This window comes from Helianthus annuus, chromosome 15 (genome assembly GCF_002127325.2).
Source record: "Helianthus annuus cultivar XRQ/B chromosome 15, HanXRQr2.0-SUNRISE, whole genome shotgun sequence".
NCBI classification, from domain to species: Eukaryota; Viridiplantae; Streptophyta; class Magnoliopsida; order Asterales; family Asteraceae; genus Helianthus; species Helianthus annuus.
The window spans coordinates 111,114,284-111,142,283 of record NC_035447.2 but is presented as its reverse complement, the minus strand read 5'-3'; the positions used below and the strand labels follow the sequence as shown (position 1 = coordinate 111,142,283).

Sequence of the window (28,000 nt, the reverse complement as noted above, 5' to 3'; positions counted from 1 at the left end):
TTTTAAAGAAAATCAACACAACATAACACACAGCACGCACAGAAGTCTCACTCTCACCTTGTCTCTCCGCTGGACCGCCGTCCGCCGACCAATCCGCCTCGCTGCCACCTTCTGTCGGAGCTCTCCCTCTCTAAAAGGTAAACTTATTTTTTCTTCTTTTAGTTTTATTACTTCTTTAGTTGTTTTAAGTATATGTCACAATAAATATGAATTTAGAAATCAGTTCAACATGTAAATCTTTGTGTGCTATGAATTTGAATCTTGAATTTGTGACTTAGTTTGTTAAAACTTGAATTTAGGGGCTAACTATGCAAAGATTATTGAAACTAAAGTTTAAGAAAATTGATTCTAAATCCCTAATTTTATCTTTATCATGTTAACCAAAGAGATGAAATTGGTCTTGGGCATATTTGAGTATGATTTTCCAAAACGAGATATTGGTGGTAGATTAAGACAATTTTCTATGGATTGGTTGATGTAAAATCGGATAAAGTGTTCTGCTTGCTTTGTTACTTGAGGCCAAAAATGCATTCGTAACCGACCCGACCCGAACCACGACCGCCCAGCAATTGGGATAGTTTGTTGTCATTGACCACCTGTATTAATCATTTTTTTTTTTTTGCTTAGAGTTAACTGTCGTTTTCGTCCCTGTGGTTTGTCCAGTTATGCCAGTCCAGGCCAGATTTTAAATTTGTACCATTTTTGTCCTGGGACGTTCTTTAAACATGCCAATTTCGTCCAAAAAACTAAGGTGAATCGAATAATTGGACAAACCACAGGGACGAAAATGGCAGTTAACTCATGTTTTTTTTGGACGGAACTAGCATTTTCAAGAATGTCAGAGACGAAATTGGTACAAATTTAAAATTTGGTCTGAACTGACATGATTGGACAAACTATAGGGACGAAAATGACAATTAACTTTTTTGCTTATTTCAAACTTTGACTTTCGACCTTTCAATCATTATGTTTTCTTTGTAATTATAAATAGGGAAGCGGTCAAACTTACCTGAGTTAGTTTTCTTCATATCTGTTGTAGATGATGGAGAATCGCTGTTGAGAACTAAAGTATTTTAAGGTCACTTTTGCTGTGAAGTATCGGTTTACAATCTTAGTATCAAACGGCTGCTGCAAAAAGTACTTTTAGGCTGGGCAAATTACATAAAAAATACCGTACTTTTCCATTTTCACATGTTAATTATTGTACACCGAAAGGACTTGATCTCCATGTATGGGTTTACATGAACATTTATGGTTTCGGTTGTGTGTATTTAGTTTACATGTTTTGATATCTGGAAATTATCGTTTTTCATACTTACAATGCAAAAGAAATGATTGTATATATGGTTGTGTGTATTTAATTTACATGTTTGGTATCTCCAAATTACATATATACATGTCAATTACTTATCATAGTCAATGTTTAAAAGAACGGAAACGAGTTTCGAGGCGCTTTCCCTTCGCCTCATGAGGCGTAAAGCCGAGGCGGTATTAATAAATAAATATAAAAATTATGTATATTATAAAAATAGTAATACTAACTAATTTTATCATCAGATTCATCAAAAACACACTTAAAAAAGACATGAAATGCTTGAAACTGACACAAAAAGTCAAAAACAACTATCAAAATTCCCTGAGGCGCAGCTTTCTTAGCGCCTCAGCCCCTCTGAGGCGCATATACATTAAAAACACCATGAGGCGCGCCTCAGACTCGTTTTTTGGCCGTTTCGCCTTGAGGCGCACGCCTCAAACGTTTTCTAAAACCATGATCATAGTTAAAATGCAAAAGAAAAGATTTTATACATATTCATTTAATGTGTCACGTAGGTTGATTTGAAGGTAGAAATAATTTCGGATACCGGATCAAACTATCATCACTAGCTTCAGATAGCTACTACGTAGGTAAGACTTTGTTTTTATCTAGGGATGAGTTCAGTGTCGTACCGGTACCGAACCGAAAGTACTAGTCCCAAAAAACACAAAAAGTGGGTACCGGTACCGGAAGCCGCCGGTACGGTACCGGTATTCGAAGGTAAATCAACCCAAAATACTGTACTGAACCAAAAATACCAATCCCGAAAAACCCAAAAAGTGGGTAAGAATTTTATTCATAACTTATCTTTGACATTTGATGCAGATTTTGTAGAGTAAATAAAGATCTTCTAGATTCAGTCGCATAGAAGCAACTACATAGATGCTACTAGCCTCACGGTGAACATGGTTTTCTCCACATCAACCACAACACTACCTTCGTTTACGCTATCCAGCAAGCCAACACAAAGAAAACCACATCACCGATGTCTCTTAGGACTAAACTCAAACACCTTACCTGCATCCGCACCTTCTCACACATATCCACTCCCCACCACCACCAGCAGCAGCACCGTCGCCGCCGTCATCAACAACCACCCAAACAAGACCCACACTCTCTTCTCAAAGAAGACCCAATTCAGGTTCTCTCCGATTTATGGGTCCGAACCTTCTCAAACCGCAACCAAACCCACTTCTCAAACCTCACCGGTTTCATCTCCAAACTCGATCTTTGGGTCTTAGCCTACCAACGGACGTGCGCCCACTTCACCGGCTCTTTCCCGGCCCGCCACGCTGTTCAATCGCACGTGTTGAACAACCTCTTGTCTCTCCGAAACGCTGTCGTACGGGGTCAATTTCAGTGGAACATGAAAACACAACCCTATATTCAAAACCCTAATGACAAAATCCCATTTTCGAAACTCTCGAGTCGAAAGCGTTTGATGATTTTGAATGAAAAGGAACCTCCGTTTCAAGATTTTGTGGTTCAAGAATTGTTGTTGATGATTCTTGAGCCGGTGTTTGAGCCGAGATTTTCGCGCAAATCGCACGCGTTTCGACCGCGAAGGAATGCACATACGGTGATTCGAACAATTAGGAGTAATTTTGCTGGGTATGTGTGGTTCTTGAAAGGGGATTTGACCCAAGTATTTGATAAACTGGACGTGAATTTGATGGTTGAATATGTTGAAAAAGGCGTGACGGATCCGAAAGTTTTGATCTTGATCAAATCCGGGTTGAAAGCGGTATCGAAAACCGGGCATGTTAGTGATGAAAAGATTACGAGGAAACGAAAGAAGAAAAAGGGTTTGAAAAGGAAGAAAGTTCTTGATGAAGATGAGGCTAAACCGGACCCTTATTGGTTAAGAACATTTTACGATTTTGCACCTGTGGAAGCTGCTAAGGTACCCAATTACGGTTATTGCGGGATTTTGAGTCCTTTACTTGCTAATATTTATCTTAACGAGTTAGATCACATGATGGAGGAGAAAGTTATTGGATTTTTTCATTCGTATCCGTCCGATGATAATTTGATTGATGATTGTGGTATCCGTACTCCATCATGGCCCGAGTTTGTTCGAGGGGGTGCAAAAGATAAACCAAAAAAGATGGATTATATTCGTTACGGGGGTCATTTCTTGATTGGGGTTAGAGGGTCAAGAAAGGATGCGGTGGAAATTAGGGATTCGATAATCGAGTTTTGTGCGAATAAATACGCACTAAAGTTGGACGAATCGAAGGTGGAGATTGAACATGTAACCAGAGGGGTTCAGTTTTTGGATCATGTAATATGTCAAAGAGTAATTTATCCAAAAATTCGGTTTGCGTCAAATGGCGGTCATATCGTGACTCAAAAAAGCGTGGGGAGTTTGCTTTCGGTTACCGCGAGTTTGCAGCAATGTATACGCCAGTTTAGACGGCTTAAGTTTGTTAAGGGTGATAAAGATCCCGAGCCGTTACCCTGTACTCCAATGCTTTATTGCGGTCAAGCGCAAACAAATGCGCAAATGAACAAGTTTCTTGAAACAATGGCGGATTGGTATCAATATGCCGATAATAGAAAGAAGGTTGTCGGTTTCTGTGCATACATTATTCGAAGCTCCGTGGCTAAACTATACGCCGCTAGGTATAAGATGAAGTCAAGAGCGAAGGTGTATAAGAAAGCATCGCGCGATCTCAGCCGTCCGCTTCGGCAGAGTATGGACAATCGGACTCCGGAGTATGCGGATTTGTTAAGATTAGGTCTTGCTGATGCGATTGAAGGAGTTAGATTTTCGCATATGTCTATGATCCCGTCGTGCGATTACACCCCGTTTCCTAGGATGTGGGTCCCGGATCATGAACGGGTGTTGCTTGATTATATCAAATTGCAGGATTTGAAATTCTTTTGTGAGCTACAAAGATCGGTGAAAGACGGAAGTCTCTGTTCGCCTCAAGACATGTTAGGTGAGATTGTATGGGACTACAAAACTCTTGGAGCGCGAAATCTAGGGTTTCAAAGAGGAAAACGAAATCTAGAGTTTTAAAGTGTATATCTATACTACCTTATGAATCATCTGTTGTGGGTAGTATGGTAATTTCAGCCGTAATTTTAATACGCTATTCCGCTTCAACCATCGTTCACCTCCTTCAACGCGATTGAATGCAAACATGAGTGTACTACCAGCGTCGCTGTCCGGAACGGCAAGAAAGCTTTGTTTTTGAGATGTTATGCTCTCTGTCCGGTTCGTTTTTTACTCCCTTTGTTTCCGTAGATTCCGTGTTATTCGATTTGATGTATACAAGCTGTTATTGGGGTACTTTTTGGCTGATGCTTTTCATGCATGCATACCCGATTAAATGCGAATAACGTATATTTACATGATTGTTCTTAAAACAGTTTTTACATCTGTTCAAAAGTATACCACTAATTGAAGTTTGAAAATGTTTTAATTTTTTGCTTGACTAAATTCATATTCATATGGCAGCACATTCAAGTTTGGATGATTCCACGGGGCCTTGGTTTGGGTCGAAGCAATCGAAATATTAGTGGGCTTTGGATCATTATTATGAAATGAAGACAATGGTAAGCCTCTGCGGGTCATCTTCTACAATTAACTTTGACTATTGCCCTATCTTCCCATATAATTTATTGTTTCAGGGAGTGCGGTCAAAGTATTTATTGTGATTTTATCTTAAATGCTTCCCTTTTGTTTTCAGGCCCTGTTTTTCGTCGTTTTTGCTTTCAGATTCTGGAGATTCAGTTGCATAAAAAAGAGGTATGCGCGTTCATAGCTTATAAGTTTCTGCTTCTGTTTGACGTATAGCAAAAGCTGTAGCCCCACACCAAGCTCAGTCGAAGCATCGTTCGGTAGTCTTTTTGATGCATATTTTTTGGCCAGCATACACAAGATATGAAAATATAGACGATCAGTTTTTTGCTTACTACACTTAAATATGTACCCAACCAACTGTTTGATGGCAATTCTCCTGTTAACTACTACTTATATGTACTACCAACTGTATGGTAACAACAAACGTTTTAGAGTTAAATGCTTGGTTGGTCCCTGTGGTTTGCAAAAATTTCATACTTGGTCCTAGTGGTTTACTAATTACACGCGTGATCCCAAAAGTTGTCAAAAATGAACTCGGTTGGTCCCCTGACCTAACCTCTGTTAAATTTCTCAGTTAAGTTGATGTTAAATGACCAAATTGCCCTCAACAATTAAAATCATAATTCTCTCTCCGCCACTTCTTCTGCCCAAGACCAACACCATCACCACCAACATCCCTCCTTCACAGCCGAACAACCACCAACATCAGCGACAAACTGTTTGAAATCTTTAAAATATATAGAACTCGAACTAAAAATACCGAATATCAATAAATTATATTGAAACTTTGTCAAAATTTATCAGAATTTCAACCGAAACTAAATGATCGTTAAGCGAAAACGATGAATAATTGTCCGAAAAGTTCAAACGACATACCGAATCACACCGAAACTCGTCGGCAACAACGTCCAACGATTGTGCACCGGAGCTGCCCCTCCCGAGTCGCGATACAGGTGATTCTACAGTTCCCAGATGGCGATATATGGAAGTTGTACCGATTTAGAAAGTGAGGGTAGTTTTTTGATGGTCCGATGCAGTGCCGTCTAGGGTTGCCGTTCATTCTCCAACGGCGACGGTTCCACACGATTCAGGTTTTGGACTGCTCAGATTGTTGACTTGCAAATCAAGATTAGTCAACTTCTGCAACTTTAAAATTGATGGTGGGATGGAACCACTCAGTGAATTCCAGCTCATGTTTTACCTCACAAGAATCTTTAACCCACTGATTTTATTTGGAATCTCTCTGGGGGAAGGAGGTGGTGGTGGTTTGCGGCTGCGTTGACGGTGGCGGCGGTGAGAAAGGGGGAAGGAAGGGGTGGTGGAATTGAGGCTTAGTTGATGGTGGGAGACGGTGGTCGAGATGGTTGTGGTGGGTTACCGGTGGTCGAGGTTTTATTGTCACCTGATAATGGGTGGTTATGGTGGTTAATGGGTGGTTATGTGGTCTAGGAAGAGAAGATATTAGGAGATTGAAGAAGAAAAAGAAGGTGGGGGAGGGGTAGGAGATGGGACTCACTTAAATTTATTAATAATTATAATTTATATATTTTTAGTTTTTTTTTAATTGTTCATGGACATTTATGTCATTTTACACATATTTAACTGAAAAATCTAACATGCGTTAGTGATAAGGACCACCCGAGTGCAAAAATTACAACTACCGGAACCAACTTTGTAATTATTAAACCACTAGGACCAAATCTGCAATATTTACAAACCACAGGTACCAACCAAGCATTTAACTCAACGTCGTGTATGTGTTATAGAAGAACCATCCCGCTGTGTAGCGCAGGTACTATTGCTATACATAAGTAAGAACTAAAATATAAACCTTTCCCAAATCGTTTTTTTAACAAAGATTAATTTCTTACTTTGCTCTACACCTAATTAAATGAATGCTATGTTTGTTACCGCCGCAACACAACACACGAGACTCCTGCTAATTATCAGTTGATGATATGTTCATGTTGTAACTTTTATAAATAAATCCAGAACCACTCTTGTAAGTATTTCAAAAATAATATTTTCCTCTTGGTACAACAAAGATCCTATCTATGTGTTGAGGTGCATTGTGAAGTCCTTTAATTTCAGACCATTGCTTTAATATGAGCATCTCTGCGCGCTTCTTCAACTTGGGTTACGGGTATCCTATCCCTTTCCCTATCCTCTACATCAGCTATCACATCTTCCTAGTCGTCTATGGACCCTACGCTAGGCTTAGTTGTAAACATTCTAACTAGAGCTAGAGGTGTAAACGAGCCGGACCGAGCCAAGCCCGACTAGGCTCGCGCTCGGCTCGTTAGGTTTTTATGAAGCTCGGCTCGGTCTGAGTCTACTTCTTTGAGCTCGAGCTCGTGAGTAAAACCCAAAGCTTGAGCTCGGCTCGAGCTATTTCAAGAACAACCTCAAACGAGCTAAAAGCTCGCCAATGTTATCATCATTATTATTATTTTATTATATTATATATAAAATAACTTAATTTTGTTTGAGCTCTACCTAAACCAGCTTTGTATTTAAGGCCCAGCTCAGATTCAATAACTAAACAAGCTCTATTTCAAGCCAAGCTGATCACGAGTAGCTTTCCTTCTTTACACCCAGAGTTAATGATTCGAGTGAAAGATGATGTTGTTCATGTATATGCATCTCAACAAGACAAACAAAGGAATATTATTAAAATACAAACAAGATTTATAATAAGAAAAAGCATTAATCCATAAATTTATCATCAACCTTCTTCTTCTTCCTCAAAGGCGGTCGCCGGAAACGTACGCGACAACCCAGCCGGCGTCCCAAACGTAATCTTCCCACCTTCCGTCACACAAATATCCGAAACCGTCACCCAAATCAACAGCTCTTTACTCTTCACACCGGTCAAATTCCTCATCCGACGGTCCTCAACAAACGCCGTAACTTCGCAATCATACGACACTTTCCGACTGATCATACGGAAGACGTGATTCGTCTTCTTCTTCCGGCGGACCCACACGAACCCTGTGGCGGCGTTGTGGCCGACCTCCGTGACGTCAGTTAGAGGGATGAGGCCTTTTGGGAGGGAGAATTTGGTTAAGAGCTCGTGAGATTTTTGCTTGCAGAGGGCTTCGCCGGTGAAGATTTCGGCGTTTTCACGGTGGGATTGGATCTGTTGGGATGACATTTCGTTGATGGTGTGAGCGGAGAATTGTAGGGTTTTGTGGGAGTATAAAATAAATTGGGTGGGGGTAAAAGAAAAGAAAAGAAATACGCGTCTTCTTGATATTATTATTGAGAGTATAAAAATGGTATAAAGTGAGTGTATTTAAGTCATGCGTGTAGGTCTTATGTTGCTCAACGAATTTAAAACGTTCTTGAGTTAGTTTTCTTGATAGGTATTAAGAGGGTTTTTTTTTTAATATTATTCTTTTGGATAAGAATGCTAATAGGTCGAGTATTGAATGGGTTTTGATAATTTCTGGGTTTGAAAATTGAGGGTTATGCTAGGTGTTAAAAAACCGTAAATTAAACTGTAATCGTTATCAAATAAACTGATTCGAATAACGAATTCGATTTTTAGTTTGATTTCTAACCGAAAATATGGTTTTTGGTTTAGTTTTTGGATCCACATATTGTTTTATTTGGTTTATTCTGTTTATTTGGATACCAAATAAACCGTTAATTTAATTAACTATTAAATAAAAATAATGATGTTTAGTAAACGATATAATTCATTATCCCAAAAAACTAAGTTTAATATCTAAGTATATGTATCTCATCCCCATGGTTGCATCAAATGTCGATCGAAATACATGTTTATTTATTAAATTTTCTTCATTTGATGTATAGAGTTCATTCGAGTTGGAGAAAGACTCATGTTTGAAGATTATTTATATTTTGTGTCATTAGACTTGTTGACTATTTATAGTTTCTATAATGGGGTAACTTTGTAGAATAGTAACCAAGTTTTTAAAGTGTTCCAATTAGGCCACTTAAGTTTCAAATGTGTTCCAATCATGTCACTCAACATTCATTTTTCATTAAAATTAAAGTTTTTTCATCCATTTCATACATAACCATGGTGATGTGGACTTTTATTTCTTTTTTCTCTTTTATTTGATGCTAACGTCGAGTGATGACATTGATTGTAACTTGTTTTTTTTAATTTTTAATGTAATTAAAGTGTTTTTTATTTTTAATAAATTTAATTTCATATATTAAAATAATACGACCACGATATCTTATGCTCCATTTTTTTCTTGACACGTGGAAAAAAGGACATGTCTCGATTTGAATGTTAAGTTATCTAATTGAGACAAAAATGATATTAGTGACCTAATTAGAACAGTTTTAAAACTTAGTTACTATTCTGTGACATTTCACATATATGTTTGAAGTTTTAACTTTGTGACTGTATGTACGACATGTGTTTGTTATATTTTGCTATATCTTTTATTTATATACTAGGTTATAACCCCGTGTATTACACGGGTTAAATAAATGAATTTTATATACCAAATAACAAAACATTATCTTTTTAAAAGCCTCCTTCATTGTACGGGTTAAAGAAATATAATTTTATATATTAAATAATAAAATTAGTTATATAATGTAATATTATATACCAAATAATAAAAAAAATTATATATTTAAAATCATTGTATTACACGGGTTGAATAAATGTACCATTGTTTACCAAATAATAAAAAAAAAGTTATATTTTTAAAAATCCCCGAGTATTACATAGGTTGAATAAATATAATTTTATATACCAAATAATAAAACAATATATTTAAAAAAAAACTAACGGATTTTTTTATATTTAAAGTAGGATAAGACTAAATAATAATCTGAACTAACAGATTTTTTTTATATTTAAAGTAGGATAAGATTGAATACTAATCTTTATTTATTTAGTTAATATAAGATTGAAAAATCATATGATTGAATAGGTGGGAGGTTGTATTATTATAAATCGGTTAACCGTACTGAATGATAAAGATAATAGTGATTGTTGCACAAATTAATTAATCGAATTTAACAGAAACATCTGTGATGTTAGGCGGATTTTTTTATTTATTTGAAAGTTAATATAGTGTCCCAAAACAAAACAGGTTTCTTTTATTATATAGTATAGATTTATATATTCTCTTTTTTCTTATATCTCATTGAGTAAAATAATAATTTTGTGTATATCACACTGGTCACTTTTGATCATGATTAAAATAACTTTTCTTTTTTTCTTATATAAGTTTAAAGCATGGCATATAAATCACACCTTTATCACAAACATGGACAAACATGAACGATAAAATTTAATGGTTATATTGTATTAGATTAGATTTTAGATTTCATTAAATATTATTAATAATAAGAATTTGTATTAATATAGATTAAATATTATTATTTTTAGTATCTATATCTATACTATATAATAAAAGAAACCTGTTTTGGGACACTTGTTATTCTCTCATTTAATTGATTAAAATTATTAATAATACTAATAATAATAATAATATTTAATCTAAATTAATACAAATTTTTATTATTAATAATATTTAATCAAATCTAAAATCTAATATAATACAAATTTTTATTATCAATAATATTTAATCAAATCTAATAAGAATTCATACGAATTCCAAAATAATAAAAATATTTATGATAATAATTCCTTTGATCTCATCATATATTGAGTTAGAAAAAAAAAAAAAACTTAATTTCTTAGCCCAATTGCCACTTAATGATTATCGGTCCAACTCCTTTTGAGGACCAAATCGTCCCAACTCTCTTGTGTTCAACTGTTGGCGCATGCATGTTATTTGATCTGATTCCTCAAAACAAACTTCCGAACTTAAGGCACTAATCCTCAAACCGCCCCAACTACCAAATTAGTTTATAAATTACGTGAGAGCATGTTTTCTTCTTTATAACTATCAAAAACTCTCATCAAACCCTACCTGCAAGTATACTAATATGCGAGTATAAAAAATCTCTCTCTATCTCCCTCGCTGCGCAATCGGTCCCAAGATCACCACGCAATCGGTTAGTACAACTCACTTCGCAGTTTTTAATTAAGTTTTTGTTGTTTCGGTTTCGGTTCGACCTCGACTTTAGTTTTAGGTGCATTCGTGACATGAACTTGACTTGGTATGAAACTGTGACTTTGACTTAGTACAGAAACTATGCTTATATGTACGAACACATGCTACTTGGTATAGAAAGTGTGATGTGTATGTTATGTGATGTGCTTATATATGATGCTACTGTGATTATAAGGTTTTATGAATGGTACGAAAATAGTATTAACCTAATTTAAAAAATAATAAAAAAATCCATTTTGACTTAGAAAGATTTTTTTTAACAATAGATAAACCTGTGTAATACACAAGGTTTTTAATGATATAACATTTTTTTATTGTTTGCTATATAAAATTAAATTTATTAAACCCGTACAATACACGAAGTTTTTTTTAAGTATAACTTTTCTATTATTTAGTATATAAAATTATATTTCTTTCACCTGTGAATACACAGGGGTTTTTTTAAATATAACTTTTTTATTGTTTAGTATATAAAAGTACTTTTATTCAACCCGCACAATACACGATGTTCTTAAAGATATAATTTTTTATTATTTAATATATAAAATTATATTTACTCAATACATGTAATAAATGAGGTTTTTAAAAATATATTGTTTTTATTTAGTATATAAAATTATATTTATTAAACCCGTGTAATACTCGGGGTTCTAATATAGTTATTAATAATTTTAATCAATTAAATGGGAGAATGACAAGTGTCTCAAAACAAGTTTCTTTTATTATATAGTATAGATTATTAGCTTTAAATTAGTTGCCGACTTGATGTTCGGAAGTTAGAACACAAACATAAATATAAATTAGGAAAAAAAAAGTATTTAGATACGATTTGGTTTATTTGGTTTGCATATTCCTAATTTGGTTTGGTTTTTAGTTTGGGGTACAAAATTCTGAAAACCGAATAAAACGAACCAGATAACCCATAAAAACCATAAACTGAACCGATGAACACCCCACGCTATGCTACATGTGAATGACACATCAGTACGTGTCAGGAAAGTGACGTGGTGCAAAAAAGGAGTGGGATTGGGTGTGAAAAAGTGGTGTTGTTCGACATGTGACTCACACTTTTTATTATTATTTTATATTTAAAAATTATATAAAATCTATTAAATTTAATAAAAATATCATTACTTAATTTAAAAGATAAAAACATTACATAACTTAAAAAAACGAAACCAAAAGAAACATTACATTATTAAAATTAAACGTTAACCTAAACATCCTTAACCAGAAAATCTTTTATTTGTCACGTGGCGACATGTTTAAAGTCACGATCGTATGTGTGCCTGTAGTCGACGAGGACGACTTGGATGACGTCATCTTCTTTTGTAAGCTCACTATCGTCGTTCTCCACGGGGTTGACAAGCATTTCAAATCTAGAACTACTCACATGAATAAGCCTGAAAAGTGAACAAAGTGCGTCAATGGTTCAAGTGACCTCACCCCTATGCATACAAAGTTGTTGGAAAATCAGATCCCAAAACGAATGCGGGGGTAAGGGAGGCTCGTTATTGGTAATTATTGTGATCCAAGATTCACACAACGCGATTTCCTCTTCTTCGGTCCATGGATTCATTGCTATTTGAAGAGAGAAATGAGATGAAGGTGATGAAAGTTGAGAGATTTCGAAGGTAAAAAATGGTAGAATAAGTTTAGATTAAATAAGAGGAGTAAGTTTTTTTGAAAAGTATTTTTTTTAAAGATCCGTTGGGGCAACACCTAGAACCCACACCAACCACGTCACCACTACTATGCCCTCCACGCCGGTGGAATAACCCCCGCCTCCACATCCACGCCACCCTCCAAGCCGTTCCCGGGGTGGTGTGCACGGCGTGGATATGCCTCAACGCCACAAACTCACGCCCACTCCTGGGGTGGTCTATACATGATTTATCTCATTTGCTTTTGATACATTTGGTTTCCTAGTTTATGAGGCCATAGAATTCCAGGGTCCTTCTCGACCCTTAACTCATAGTTTTGTCTACTAGTAGGATCAGTTTAACAATTCAAAAGGGGGTCGCAACACACCTTATTACCCATTTACCTACCACTTGTTGTTTGTAATCGGTTGTTTTGCAGGGCCGTTCCTACATTTTTGGAGACCCTAAGCGAACTATGAAGTGAGAGCCCTAATTTCGTTGATAAACTCTCCTCTAATCCCGACGCCATGGGTGATTACCCTTACTTTTTTCGTCTAGTGATAGCCGATAGCCTAGAAATTAAAAGCAGGTCGCGATTAGAAGTGGGAACTATGATTGCGGTTGTATTAGGGGCTTTAGGCCGCTAAATATTGATGATTAGGTCGATGGTTGTTATGTTGTAATAGTTGGAAATCAAGGCGAAATTGGTTTTGAAACTTGGTCTTTTTTTGCTAAACAATATTTATTTTGGGCTCCATCAATGAAAAACCAGTTTAGTTTTGAAATAAATGTATTTATTTGGGCCTAATACATATACTATATAAAAACTTTTAAAAAACTTGGAGGCCCTTATCTTTTTGGTGGCCCTAGGCCCGTGCCTAAGTTGCCAAGCCTATGGAGCCGGCCCTGTTGTTTTGGCATGAAATTTAATTAATGTTAAGTCAAAAACTGATGCTCAACACATTTAAATGGTTAATATATCCGATTGTAAATTCGTGTTTCATACAGGATACTCAACGCATTTAAATGGTTTATAAATTCGTGTTTATATATCCGATTGTAAATTCGTGATTCACAGTTTGGGATACTTGTTGGGTTCACGTATTCTTTCCGTGTATTGAGTCCAGTGTCCATCCATTTATCATTTATCAAATCAAATGGTTATAAATTAACTTTTGTTAATATCTTACTTAATCTTAAACTCACTCAAACAACCATCTGATATCAAGTATCCAACTACACTTTATAAAAAATATATTTTAAACTTTTATTAAGATTCTACAACTTCAAAATACCAAAAAAAAAAAAAAAATTTCTAAGATTATATAAAATATTTGATTTAGATATGGGTAAATGGGTATAAGATTCGTCAACACCCAATCTCATACCTGAGTATCTGATGCGGGTGAACCCGTTCTGGAATGGGATCCCGGTTAAAGATTACCCGAAGATTTGGATAATATTTTATTCCTTAATTATCGAGTCTTTTATTACCTATCATATCTTTTATTTATTTTGTTTATTCATGTTTATCTTTAAGATTTTTAGTTTCTAGTATAAATAAGGGTCTAGGTTTTATTCATGTTTAAAGATTACCCGAAGATTTGGATAATCTTTAACCGGGATCCCATTCCAGAACGGGTTCACCCGCATCAGTATCCATCCTAAATGTTTTGGTTGTCGAATTCCCAATGTGTCAAGAACGTTGGCATAGTTATATTTTATAGGGAAATTGGCCTGTAATAATCTCATCTAGACCTTATCGGTCATTAATAATCTCACCTCAGAATATTTCCCTCACCAGTCCCACCTTTCACCTATTTTTCCTACAATGGTCCCCCGTTAAAAAAACTTAACGGAGTTAAGTTTTTTTCCAAATTACAAACATATTTTTTAGGGCTTTTGATTAAAACGACAATACGAGTCCATTGATGTAAAACTTGCCTCTAAACGGTGCTCCAAACGATGAAAACGACGCTTCAATTCGGGTGTTTAAATTTCCAATTAACTAAAATCAAGTCACTTGGAGCACCATTTCGAAGTAAGTTTTATATCAATGGACCCGTATCATCGTTCTAATTAAAAGCCCTAAAACATCTGTTTGTAATTCGGAAAAAAAAAAAAAAAAAAAAAAAAAAAAAAAACTTAACTCCCTTTTTTTAACGGGGGACCATTGTAGGAAAAATAGGTGAAATGTGAAACTGGTGGGGGAAATACTCTGAGGTGTGATTATTAATAGCCAATAAGGTTGTATAGGTGAGATTATTAAAGGCGAATTCCCCTATTTTATACACAAATGGAAATGCATTATTGTTTATGTCATAAAACAGCTCCGTATAAACATGTATCATCAAACAAATAATCACCAAAAATCCTTACAAGAACACTTCCCATTTCGGAAATGATGAAACCTCAAACGATCCCTCACTACTATATCCCTCTTGTATACACACGAAACCAACTTAATCACCAAATGACAATCTTCACACATCCTTAGATTCTTCGTCACCCGAATAGGCGTTCCAGGCGACGTACTAATCAACCCGAACGCGATAGCAAGCTTTTCGCTATGCCGCCATAACGTTGTTTCCTTCTCGTCCTCCTCGATATCAAACAACACATCCGATGTTTTCGGGACATAGCCTTCTAACTCTAGTTTTGCTATCATCTCCTCCACCATCTCATAAATCTCTCGCGCTCGGGGATGGTCGGAGTCCCCGATTTTGAACTCGTGAACTATCCCGTCTATATCGATTGTACTTCTACCTGTGGTGGTTTTTACGCCGTTTTCCTTCATTAATGTTCGTACTTTCTTGACGTCGTCCCATCTCCCCGCCTTTGCGTAAATGTTAGATAGGAGTGCGTATCGACCACCGTTTTGGGGGTCTAATTCGATCAACATTTTCCCGATTTTCTCACCCATGTCTATGTTTTCATGAACCCTGCAAGCGCCTAAAAGGGCACCCCAAACTGCAGGACTTGGTGTCATTGGCATGTTATATACGAGCTCCTCGGCTTCGGCTAACCGTCCTGCTCGACCTAAGAGATCAACCATGCATCCGTAGTGGTGGACCGTTGGCTCAACACCGTAAACATCTTGCATCCTGTCGAAACACTCCAACCCCACATCAACCAACCCTCCATGAGCACAAGCATTTAGCAATCCTACAAATGTGATTTCGTCCGGTTGAACCCGTTTCTTTTCCATTTGTAAGAAAAGCTCGATCGCATCCTTTGCCCTACCGTGCATCGCAAGCCCTCCAATCATCGCGTTCCATGACGAAACTTCTTTCCTTTTCATTGTCTCGAATACATCCCACGCCAAATCAAGCCGTCCAAGCTTCGCATACATATCCACTAACGCCGTTCCCAAAACCCCATCTAACTCAATCGAATTCTGCTTCGCATACGCATGGATCCACTTCCCTTGATCAAGAGAACCTACATTCGCACAAGCCGATGCCACACTCGAAAGCACAAACTTTTTCGGCTTAACTTCCTCCTCCCCCAACATTGCTCTAAAAACTTCTAATCCTTCCTTAAAACACCCATTTTTATTATACCCATCAATCATAACACTCCACGATATCTCATCTCGTTCAGGCATTTCATCAAACACTTTACGCGCATCCTCAACCATCCCACACTTAACCAACCCGGTAACCATAGCATTCCAAGTACCAACATTCTTCTTCGTCATCGAATCAAACAAACCCGAAGCCGATTCAATCTCCCCACATTTCAAGTACCCATCAATCATAGCATTAAAACAAACCACATCCTTCTCACCATAATCACAAACCATCCGAGCTTCAACTACCCGCCCAACCGACGAATACATTCGGATCGCAGCACTTCTCACATACCCATCATCCATAAACCCATTTTTCACCACATGACAATGCACCTGCACACCATAATCAACACACTTCATAACCATACAAGCTTTGAACAACACCGGATAAGTAAACTTATTCGGTTTCGCATTCGAACCCACCATGTTGGAATAATAAACTAGAGCCAAACATGGGTCGTTGTTGTCAACACAGGCAGTGATAACTGAGTTCCAAACAAACACATTTGGATTGGGGACTTGGTGGAAGACTTGTAGAAATGAAGTTGAAGGGTTGTGAAAAGGGTTTGAGTAGGATTTGATTAAGGAACCGGCGATGAAGTGGTCTTGAAAGTGGTTGGTTTTGAGGATTAGAGCGTGGGTTTGTTTGAGGAGGTGGAGAGATGTGGTGCATTTGGTGGTTAGGAGGTTGAGAAGTGATTTTTGTGAGATGGGTTGGTTGGGGTTTTCGGTGGGGAGGTGGTGGTACGGCAGCTCGGTGGTGGTGGTAGTCATGGTTTTCCGGTGAGAAAGGTGGTTTGGTTTTGTGTGTTCATGATAAGATGTATGGGGTGCGGGAAATGCTTAAATGTTATTTATTTTATTTTTTATTTTTTTGAACTATTAGTTTCTTTTAGTTATTCTCGTTTGTGACTTAAATCCAAAACTTTTCCTTCTCAATCCAAGTACTTAAAAACTTTGTTTTTGTTAATGAACTACCAGCGTATTGATTATTGTTTATTTATTTATTGTTATTTATTTTAGATTTGTTGTTGCTGTAAATTTTACAACATACATAATGTGCTTGCAGCATTACGAGCTATTCGCAGAAGTGGTATACTATTAACTTTCGTACGGGATGTAACCCCTATGCCACATAATGGCTGTAGACCCCCGAAAAAAAGACGTGTGTAGAAATCAAAATTGAAGATATTTCAATAGCAAGAGAAACAAGAGAGCAAGAGAAACAAGAGAAATAAATGATTCAATGATCAGATCAAATAATATTATTATGGTTCGAGAGAAAATAACAGTATCTACTCGGACACTACAGTGGAAGTGTGTTGAATCAGCAGCAGACAGTAAGCGTCTTTTGTATGGGCGCTTTATTCTGTCTCCGCTTATGAAAGGTCAAGCAGACACAATAGGCATTGCGATGCGAAGAGCTTTGCTTGGAGAAATCGAAGGAACATGTATCACACGCGCAAAATCTGAGAAAATCTCACACGAATATGCTACCATAATGGGTATTCAAGAATCAGTACATGAAATTTTAATGAATTTGAAAGAAATCGTATTGAGAAATAATCTCTATGGAACTTGTGAGACGTCTATTTGTGTCAGGGGCCCTGGATATGTAACTGCTTAAGATATCATCTTACCGCCTTATGTAGAAATCGTCGATAATACACAGCATATAGCTAGCTTGACGGAACCCATTGAGTTGGTTATTGGATTACAAATAGAGAAGAATCGTGGATATCTTATAAAAGCGCCAAATACCTTTCAAGATGGAAGTTATCCTATAGATCCTGTATTCATGCCTGTTCGAAATGCGAATCATAGTACTCATTCTTATGAAAATGGTAACAAAGAGATACTATTTCTCGAAATATGGACAAATGGAAGTTTAACTCCTAAAGAAGCACTTCACGAAGCCTCCCGGAATTTGATTGATTTATTGATTCCCTTTTTACATACCAAAGAAGAAAATTTAAGTTTAGAGGACAATCAACACATAGTTCCTTTACCCCCTTTTACCTTTTATGATAAATTGGCTAAACTAACAAAAAATAAAAAAAAATGGCGTTGAAATCGATTTTTATTGACCAATCAGAATTGCCTCCCAGAATCTATAATTGCCTCAAAAGGTCCAACATATATACATTATTGGACCTTTTGAATAACAGTCAAGAAGATCTTATGAAAATGGAACATTTTCGCATAGAAGATGTCAAACAAATTTTAGGGATTCTAGAAAAAAATTTCGTAATTGATTTACCGAAAAATAAGTTTTAAATCCAATGGATTTTTTCTCTTTTTTTTAGAAAAGGGCCGAAAATCGGTTTTGAATCTTTAGGACAATTCATATATTCGGAATCAGCATAGATTCATAATTTAATTGAATAGATGTATCTAGGGAGAATTCACTTTGAAGCGACTGTTCCCTAGATACATACGTCGTGATATTTTATTTCACAATTGAATCAATTTAAAAAAGACCTAAAGTTAGGGATTTATCAATAGGTAATGTTGCACCAATACCCAACCAAAGGGCCACTGCGGTACCAATCAAAAATACGGTTGTCGTTACTGGACGACGAAATGGATTTTGGAATTTATTAACATTCTCTAAAAAGGGTACTGTTAATAATCCCGCGGGTACTGATACCATTAACAGAACACCCAATAATTTATTGGGTACTATACGAAGTATTTGAAATACGGGAAAGAAATACCATTCGGGTAATATTTCCAAAGGAGTTGCAAACGGATCTGCCGGTTCACCAATCATTGATGGTTCTAGAACCGCTAAGCCTACGTTACATGCAATCGTGCCTAGAATTACTACCGGAAAAATATATAAAAGATCGTTGGGCCATGCGGGCTCCCCGTAATAATTATGACCCATACCTTTAGCCAATTTAGCTCTTAATACAGGATCATTATTTAATCCCGCCCAGATATGTTTGCAAATCGACTAGAAAGAATAGGCGGAGAAATTTTGTGTTATATATGGTAATTTTTCTAATATCCGAATTGAATAAGAAACTTCTTTTTTGTGAAAAAGAAAAGAGAAGGAGTGGGTTGTCTAATAGGGTTCTTCCTCCACTAGTTGATACTTCAAGGAGGTTTGACCTGGAATGAAAGAACAAAAATGGATTCATGAAGGTTTAATTACTGAATCGCTTCCCAATGGCATGTTCCGGGTTCGTTTAGATAATGAAGATATGATTCTAGGTTATGTTTCAGGAAAGATCCGACGTAGTTTTATACGAATATTGCCAGGAGATAGAGTCAAAATTGAAGTAAGTCGTTATGATTCAACCAGAGGTCGTATAATTTATCGACTCCGCAACAAAGATTCGAAAGATTAGGTTTTTTTCAACTTCACTATTTCTTTTTCTTTCGCAGGAATACGATTCAAAATCGAAAATTACAATAAACTTATTTTCTTCTAAGAAAAGGATTCAAAATTAAAGTAAGGAGTGGCAAATATGAAAATAAGAGCTTCTGTTCGTAAAATTTGTGAAAAATGTCGACTAATCCGTCGTCGGGGACGAATTATAGTAATTTGTTCCAACCCAAGACATAAACAAAGACAAGGATAATAAGACTCGTTAAAGACCCAATATACTAAAATCTAGTAAAACTGTAATATGCTTAAACAAACGGAAAGTAGTAGGCTTAACTCATCTGAAAAGCTTAATTCTAAGGGAAATTAGGATTTTTGGTAATAAATCTGGCTGATAACAATGAGAAATAAGCTGGGTGATCCTTGAGTAGACATTCAAATTAGAGGTTTCTAAATCTTTAAAAGTTTGATTTTACTCTTTAATCGCAGAAAAAAAATGTAATGTGTTTGATTAAAAATCTAGTAAAACTATGCAAAGGACCACTATATGTACATTGGTTATTTAGCCCTCTGTTTGACTTTTGAAAGACAAACAAGAGAAGTGTTTGAAACCAGTGGCGGACTCAGAAAATAGATTGAATTTCAAGGATTGTCCTTTATCTTTATACACATTTTCAGGCGCTGTCCTTTATGTTCAAAATTGATGAGTTTTGTCCTTTATGTTTTCATATCATACACGTTTTGTCCTTTAGGTCTAACCCAGTTAGTTTTTTCAGTTAAATTTGGTCATGTGCTTTGCACATGAGGGCATTTTTGTCAATTCAAAGGTTGCAGAAGCTTTGAGCTATCAATCTGCCGTTTAACTTACATTTGAATTGACAAAAATGCCCTCATGTGCAAAGCACATGACCAAATTTAACTGAAAAAACTAACTGGGTTAGGCCTAAAGGACAAAACGTGTATGATATGAAAACATAAAGGACAAAACTCGTCAATTTTGAACATAAAGGACAGCGCCTGAAAATGTGTATAAAGATAAAGGACAATCCTGAAATTCACTCCAGAAAATATTTTCAAAGGATGTGAACGAGGGGTTTGACTAAATTTTCAAGGGGGCGATCGTGATTTTGCCCTATAAAAAACATTAGTTTTTTTAAAGAGTACGCCCGTCTATCCAGACCTCTACGTAAGTCTGCCCTTGTTTGAAACCTCGTAAATAATAGTTTTGAATTAAAAAAAGTGTGCATTGCTAACTTTTTTTTTTCCTAAATACTATAGTTACACCAAATGAATCTTCAGTCTTTTTATGAGAGCTAATTTCTCTTGAAAGCCTAAGTGGCATTTGTTTAAAAAACAAAAAGAATGAAGAATGTTCTCTTAAACTAGTAATATTTTATAATTTACCACTCACAAATATTTTGATGCAAGGGATTTGAATGCTTGTGCTTGTAAACGAGAAAGTATAATTTGAGTGGGGAGAATAATATAATAAAGTTTTGGTGAGGTGGAGATAGGGCATATACAGAATACTGGCGAATACAACAGACACGTCACATTTTCAGGATTTTGGGTTCTCCGTTGTTCATCACCAAAACAAGTTGCACCAAACAATATTCATCATCCACAACACTCCCTCACTAGTTTCATCTCTCCTGCATTATCATTCTTCCAACTCATCATCCATGAAACTAGCATTATCCTTCAAACGTCGGATCACATTATTCATCAGTCGACCTGCATGACTCAGTGGTCAACCAAATTACAAGCAGCAGCAGCGTGTTTCAATTTCATTTTCTCATGGCACTGGTTTTTGTTTCTCCAACCACAAGATTATCATCTTCCATTAAGATGTCCTCCTCTTATTTCTCTCGCCGTCAATTCGATTCTTCGTCTACTGCATTACCTTCTTCTAATCGCCAATTCATACCACGCTCTCCTAATTTGAGGTAATTTCTTCTTTTTTTTTTTTTTTTTGAATTTTATCATTGACAAATAGAACAGGCTCATAAGGTTTAGGGTTCATAGATAGATAGAAGAAGAAAATGAGATTCAACAATGACACTTTTCATTGTAGAAATTGCCCTATCCTGTGTTGCCTTGTACTTATTTTGTCCTCTGTATTACGCCTTTTATGTTATTACAACTTTCAAGTACTAGGATGATGTTATATTTTGTCCTATGGCATGAGGCGAGAGCTTTGCGTACACGAGGCCCTTGCTCTATGTACAAACAAATAAGCTTTATGCTATGCACTTAATATCGGTCCCCTAGGTGTCAGATATTGGTCAGCGATATTTGACCGATATAACTGATATATCACTGAATTATTGGTGTTAAATTGCTATATATATAAATACTGCATTATATTAAAATTACCGATATTTCACCGAGATATAACCTATATCTCAAATATCGGTCCTTGACCGATATTCGATATTTTACCGCATTAACTGCATAGGCTTTATGTACAACCGAAAGCTGCATCAGCCTCATTTGTTTTACATATTAGTTTTTTTTTTATTTGTAAACCCGTCATAATCTCTTCATCCCTTTGGCTGTTTGTACAGACCCCAATTTTGACCAACTTTGATCCACATGTACATGAAGGGGGGGGGGGGGGGGGGGTATTCTGACCCAGTTTGACCCACATATATGTTTCACTTTAACACAAATTGTTTGCTCATCAAAACTAAGATTTGGTTGATAGGTAGCCATGCCCGAAGGTTTTAGTAACGAATTAAGTTTCTGCAGGCTGAACAATTTGTATACAAGATGCTCTATGACGAATATTGAAGTCTTGAACAACGTTGTGACTGAAGAAGTCGATCATGATTCTTCATCACATGCATCAAGTTGTTTAGTTCTTAATTCCGAAATCCATGATACCGAATCAACAAACTTACTGGTGGAAGGGACTTTTGTAGACATGATTTTGACAACATTGCCGGTATAACAGATATATTACCTTCTTGCTTTCTCAAGTCTTATCTGATTTCCTTCAGATTTTTAAATTTTGTTGTTCACTCTTCTCTTCAGATTCTTTCAGAGGAGGAACAGAATGCCATTGCCGCAACGCCTGCTCATCCAGCCGGGCTATACGGTAAGTAATAATCCCAATTCTAGCAAGCATGTACAAGAATAGTTCTTCGTATTAAATTTAAGCATATGTCTCATAAACTTTAAAAATATATCATTATCAGCGTTATATGCTAGTTGCCTAGCTGGGAACTTGGTGGAACAGCTATGGAATTTTGCTTGGCCCGCTGCTATCGCTTTGCTTCATCCGAGCCTTCTTCCAGTTGCGGTCATGGGCTTCTGCACCAAGGTTGCAGTTATTGCTGGAGGCCCGTTGGCTGGCAAACTTATGGACCTGTTTCCCCGTGTACCTGCATATAATTTTTTGACCACTGTCCAGGTTAGTTCATAATTAAGATTTAGAATTTTCGTCCCTGAGGTTTGACCGGTTTTTCGACTTTCGTCCAAAGGTTTGTTTTTCGCATCTGGATCCAAAAGGTTTAAAATCTTGCCATTTTCATTCGGCTGGTTACCACCATCCATTTTTCTCTGTTAAGTCAGGGGTATTTCTGTCTTTTTTGTTAACTTAAAGGGCAATTCGGTCTTTTTACATAAAGTGAAAAAGACCAAATTCCCCTTTAAGTTAGCAAAAAAGACGGAAATATCCCTGACTTAACGGAAAAAAATGGATGGAGTTAACGAGCCGGATAAAAATGGCAAGATTTCGAACTTTTTAGATCCAGATGGTGAAAAACAAACCTTTGGACGAAAGTCGTAAAACTGGCCAAAGCTCAGGGACGAAAATGGTATTTTACTCTAAAATTGAAGTACACTTTGGGCGACCAACTTCCTTTTCAGCAATCTTTTTTATCTCATCTATTTGACCCATTACAGTAAATGGGTCAAAATTGCCTGAATTTAGTTGTATTTAACTTGAGTTTAGTTACGAAGTTGTAATAATATCTGTTTGGTTGTATCAGGCATCGGCTCAACTGTTATCAGCTGGGATGATAATTCAAGCACATACGGCACACGCCTCACTTGAAACCTCTGTACTCACGCGCCCCTGGTTTATCATATTAGTATTAGCAGGGGCTGTCGAGAGACTATCGGGACTCGCTCTCGGGGTTGCAGTTGAACGTGATTGGGTTGTTCTTGTATGGTTCTTGCACCGCATGTCCTTAATCAATTTTGTTTGGTGTCCTATGAATACTACTACGATGTCTTGATAAGCAGTCGATATTCAATAATGTAAAATTTTGTGTTCAGTTAGCAGGAACGAACCGGCCAATTGCTCTTGCTCAAGCGAATGCTATTCTGAGTCGTATTGATCTCCTTTGTGAGGTGATTAATGCAAATTTCGAAATTTAGTTGAGTGAAAAAATATTAAAAGCTTCTGAACTTTACCGCGATTGCAGATTGCTGGAGCGTCATTTTTTGGCATTCTTTTATCTAAATACGAAACGGTAACATGCTTGAAGCTTGCTGCTGCCTTTATGATGTGGGCATTGCCTGTTGTGGTAATGAAGTATGATTTTTTTGTTTATAACGGTCACATATTACATACGTGTATCAGAGTAACGCGTATTATTCTTAACTTTTCAGATTGGTCTCACGTGGTTAACCAACAAGCTTTCGTGTGGTGTTCTTGACCGCCCTAAATGTTCACAAACCGGCTGCGGAACTTCCTCCAGAGAACCTGTGCCACATGCTGATAATTTAGGTTAATAAGTTGCTAATATATATAAAGCCATTTTTCATTTTTGTTTTTCTTACTAATCTTGTGCTTTATCGTGATCAGTGGATGTCAGTATCGCTGCTATTAAACACGGGTGGAATGAATACCTGCAGCAGCCTGTTCTTCCCGCTAGCATAGCTTATGTACTTCTCTGCTTTAACGTTGTTCTTGCGCCAGGCGGTCTAATGACCGCGTTCCTCACACAACATGGTATGGTTATGCGCCCCCCCCCCCCCCCCCTCTTCTGACATCTTATGTGGAGAAAAAAAAACTTTAAGGGGGGTGTTTGGATGTCCCGATTAAAGTGATCATGGTGGCATGAATAGTTGATAATTTTTGCTTCTACAGATATATATTTACTAGTGGGTTACACCTGCACTCTGCAGCGGGGCAACCCAATTTTTAATAAATTTTAAACAGAAACATAGACGCATAACGTGAATGGTGGAAATCCAGTTGATATTGGTTCGGTTCATTACGGTATCGATATGGTACCAACACTCGATATAGCAACCGAAAGAGAAAACTTAAAAAATAAAGTAGCCATAAGTCCAAAAGGATGTAGACACATGTTTTACATCGATTGAAAACTATCGTAAACAAATACCAGTAATGATTCTAATAGTACTAATACCGGTACTAATGTTTTTCGATGGGTACCGACTCGATCCGTTTTCAAACAAAATTATATCGATGTATTTAGTTTCTGTAAAAAAAAAAAAAAAAAACTAACGAACGGAAGTTATAAGAAAAAAATACAACTACTGGGTTAAAGAAGTATATTATCTATAGTGCAAGGAGTGGATTTGAAACTTGAAAAAAAAGAAGGTAAAACATGGACCTATAGGCTTTGGACATATGCACCAATCAAAATTATTTACTGTTAACAAAACTTGCTAATTGTTATATAGTAAAATAAAATAAAATGTTGACCCTAAACAATTAGAAAATTCTAATCTTACATCGGTTTTTCCAAGCGCTCAAATCGTGTATTCCAACTTGATATGGCATTACTCGCATGAAAAGCATATCCAAACACCTCCTAAGGATGATCTGCCTTTCCTCTTTTGTATATATGTTGAGTGTGACTATACTCGTTGCATTGTTATAAATCAGTTATATGTTTAGGATATGTCTTTTTTAATCTTTACAGGTTTAAGCCCGTCTCTTATCGGAGGCTTTAGTTGCCTATGTGCATTTATGGGTGTTGGTGCAACGTTCATGTCTGCGCAAATGGTCAAGCAACTCGGAATTTTAAAGGTAAGCTTCGTTTTACTTATTATATACTTATTATAGTCTTCATAAAGCGATTCACTTAAACATCAAATTGTAACTGATTTCTCGTTGCAGGCTGGAGCAGCTGGACTCATATTGCAAGCTTCTTTTCTTACAATGGCGGTTGGTGTGTATTGGAGTGGAGCTCTTTCGAAGCAGACCGCACTTCTTTTCTTTCTTGGTTTTATTGTAAGTCGTCTTTTTTTTTTAAAAAAAAACACACACACACACGTGTATCTTTTTTGTTTGTTGATACATGAGTTTGACTATTAGTCAATAGTCAAATCTCCAAACTGGTTATATATATATAAAAGTCAACATTTCTCCGTGCAGGTGTTATCAAGATTGGGACAAATGTCATACGAGGTAGTTGGAGCACAGATTCTACAAACCGGAATCCCAGCTTCCAAAGCAAATCTTATTGGGGCCACAGAGGTTTCTGTCGCCAGTTTAGCAGAGTCGGTAATATTCGGTGTTGTTATAATTGCAAACGACATTTCACATTTTGGATTTTTGGCGACGCTTTCGCTTCTATCTGTGGTGGGTGCAGCATGGTTGTTTTGCCAGTGGTTAAGCAAGCCTACAGATATACAAACAAGCCTTTTTCCTTTCTGACACCAAATTCATTGTAACACTGTAATTATATCCATTGGATAATTTAATTTAATAAATAAATAAAAAAAGCTTAATATGACAGCCAATATAGTTGTGGGATTACAGTTAGATTATTTCTTGAGGGGTCTCAAAGAACAATGACAAAGGTTCTGAAATTGGGCGGGGCGGGTTGAAACATGGTAAATTTAATGGGTAAAAACGGGTAGGTTTGACCCGTAAACACTTTAATATTTTGTAAATAACTAATGTATTAAATATGATTACAAAAGTTTACCATCTCGACTCAGCATACTTTGGCGGTAATCCTAACACCAATAAGTTCAATTGCTATTTTAACGCGGTACTTTTCTCACTTATGGAAATATGGTTCCATGTTCGCGTATAATGATGGTTACAACCATCATCATATCTACCAAGAAACTTGGGTCAACCCGGAACGAAAGCCTTAAGAGCAAACCCCACATGTGTGGGGGTTTGTATCACTATTTAATCTGAATGTTAGCAAATTACATGAAAAGAGTGTGTTAAAAGTCTACTTAATATGGGTAACTTTGTGTAAAGAAATGTTTTTTTTCTTGTAAGGTGTAGTTTCTCAAAATAATATTTTTTTTTTCCTTAAATTGGGGTTCAAGTATGAGCACCTTTCATTCTTTTAATATGACTTACATTGTTAATTGTTTAGACTTGTGTATCAAGTTAAGGATGTTTTATTATGGTATTTGAGAAAACATTCTAGGAATAACCAAATCAAAGTTGGATCATCAAGATTGTTACTAGATTATAGCATATATTGTATAATTTCAAATTCAATAGATTGTCTTTAACTATTTATTAACGGATCTTGAACTTAGTTTTCGGTATCAGGAGACGAACTCTCAAAATCCAATATTTTATGCGACATTTAAAAATCTTTAAAAAATATACACTGCGAAGCGAAAATCAGGGGGGGCGGGAGCCGTCTGGCCCTCACTAAGAACCGCAATTAATTGTATTATTGTAATATATTGGATTTTAATGTAGTATGAGATTATTTATTATTAACATTTTTTAGTATGTGATTATGTAGTGGTGACACCTCATTCGATTTCGGACATTAGCCATTACTTACGTAGAAGCCACATGATTCGATTTCGATACTAAGATATTTTGTCATGATAAACAGACCTTATGGTGTCAATTTATTGTATCCATAATCTTATGGTCAATGTTTTTTCGGTGACTTTTAAGTCACAAACAGAACTTTTCGAAGTCTATGGTTAAAGAAACTTATTTAGTCTGTATTCAAGGATCGACGACATTTGTATAATAATAATAAGAGTAAATTATTGTTTTCGTCCAGGTGGTTTGTCAAAAATCACTATTTCAGTCCATTAGTTTAAAAATTGCGATTTTAGTCCCTGTGGTTTCACTTTCGTAACCATTTCAGTCCCTTTACTTAACAAAATAATTGATTGAAATGGTTACGAAAGTGAAACCAGAATAATTAAAATGGTTACGAAAGTGAAACCAAGGGGACTAAAATCGCAATTTTTAAACTAATGGACTGAAATAGTGATTTTTGACAAACCACAGGGACGAAAACAGTAATTAACTCTAATAATAATAATAATAAAATGAAAATCAATACAAACATGGTCAAAATAAAAATCCAAAAACTTCCGTGATCAAAAATATATATAGTAAAGTAGGGTGGGGTTCGGCTACAAAGTCTATTTTTCCTACAAATTGTACAAAGTCATAAAACACCACAATTTCAGCCATAAAACACACTCAAAACCCATAAATAAGGGAAGTCGGGCGGTAGCGTTATATAATAACGGAATGA

At 36.2% G+C, this 28,000-nt stretch overlaps 4 protein-coding genes across 6 annotated transcripts; 2 read left to right on the top strand and 2 right to left on the bottom strand.

Moving 5' to 3' along the window:
- The first annotated feature begins 2 nt into the window (after positions 1-2).
- On the top strand, positions 3-5,359 carry LOC110912189 (nuclear intron maturase 1, mitochondrial). 3 transcript variants are annotated; one of them, XM_022156861.2, is made up of 5 exons: positions 6-137; positions 1,831-1,905; positions 2,141-4,538; positions 4,782-4,879; positions 5,014-5,359. In XM_022156861.2, the coding sequence occupies exon 3, from the start codon at positions 2,301-2,303 to the stop codon at positions 4,338-4,340; it is 2,040 nt and encodes a 679-aa protein (XP_022012553.1). In that variant the 5' UTR covers positions 6-137; positions 1,831-1,905; positions 2,141-2,300; the 3' UTR covers positions 4,341-4,538; positions 4,782-4,879; positions 5,014-5,359. The 3 variants fall into 3 exon arrangements, with proteins under 3 accessions (XP_022012554.1, XP_022012553.1, XP_022012555.1); XM_022156862.2 differs by lacking the exon at positions 1,831-1,905 and having other exon boundaries at positions 3-137; XM_022156863.2 differs by lacking the exons at positions 6-137; positions 1,831-1,905 and adding an exon at positions 1,934-2,035.
- Positions 5,360-7,459: 2,100 nt separating this feature from the next.
- LOC110912190 lies at positions 7,460-8,171 on the bottom strand. The gene has a single exon (XM_022156864.2). The coding sequence runs from the start codon at positions 8,059-8,061 to the stop codon at positions 7,633-7,635; it is 429 nt and encodes a 142-aa protein (XP_022012556.1). The 5' UTR covers positions 8,062-8,171; the 3' UTR covers positions 7,460-7,632.
- A 6,754-nt stretch (positions 8,172-14,925) lies between these two features.
- LOC110912191 (pentatricopeptide repeat-containing protein At5g48910) lies at positions 14,926-17,048 on the bottom strand. Its single transcript, XM_022156865.2, has one exon. The coding sequence runs from the start codon at positions 16,970-16,972 to the stop codon at positions 14,987-14,989; it is 1,986 nt and encodes a 661-aa protein (XP_022012557.1). The 5' UTR covers positions 16,973-17,048; the 3' UTR covers positions 14,926-14,986.
- A 3,982-nt stretch (positions 17,049-21,030) lies between these two features.
- Positions 21,031-26,261, top strand: LOC110912193 (solute carrier family 40 member 3, chloroplastic). The gene is made up of 12 exons (XM_022156866.2): positions 21,031-21,478; positions 22,284-22,479; positions 22,569-22,632; positions 22,733-22,947; positions 23,528-23,704; positions 23,817-23,891; positions 23,966-24,067; positions 24,153-24,270; positions 24,349-24,495; positions 25,439-25,545; positions 25,636-25,749; positions 25,894-26,261. Exons 1-12 carry the CDS (start codon positions 21,330-21,332, stop codon positions 26,173-26,175), a joined length of 1,746 nt encoding a protein of 581 aa, XP_022012558.1. The 5' UTR covers positions 21,031-21,329; the 3' UTR covers positions 26,176-26,261.
- The last annotated feature ends 1,739 nt before the right edge of the window (positions 26,262-28,000 follow it).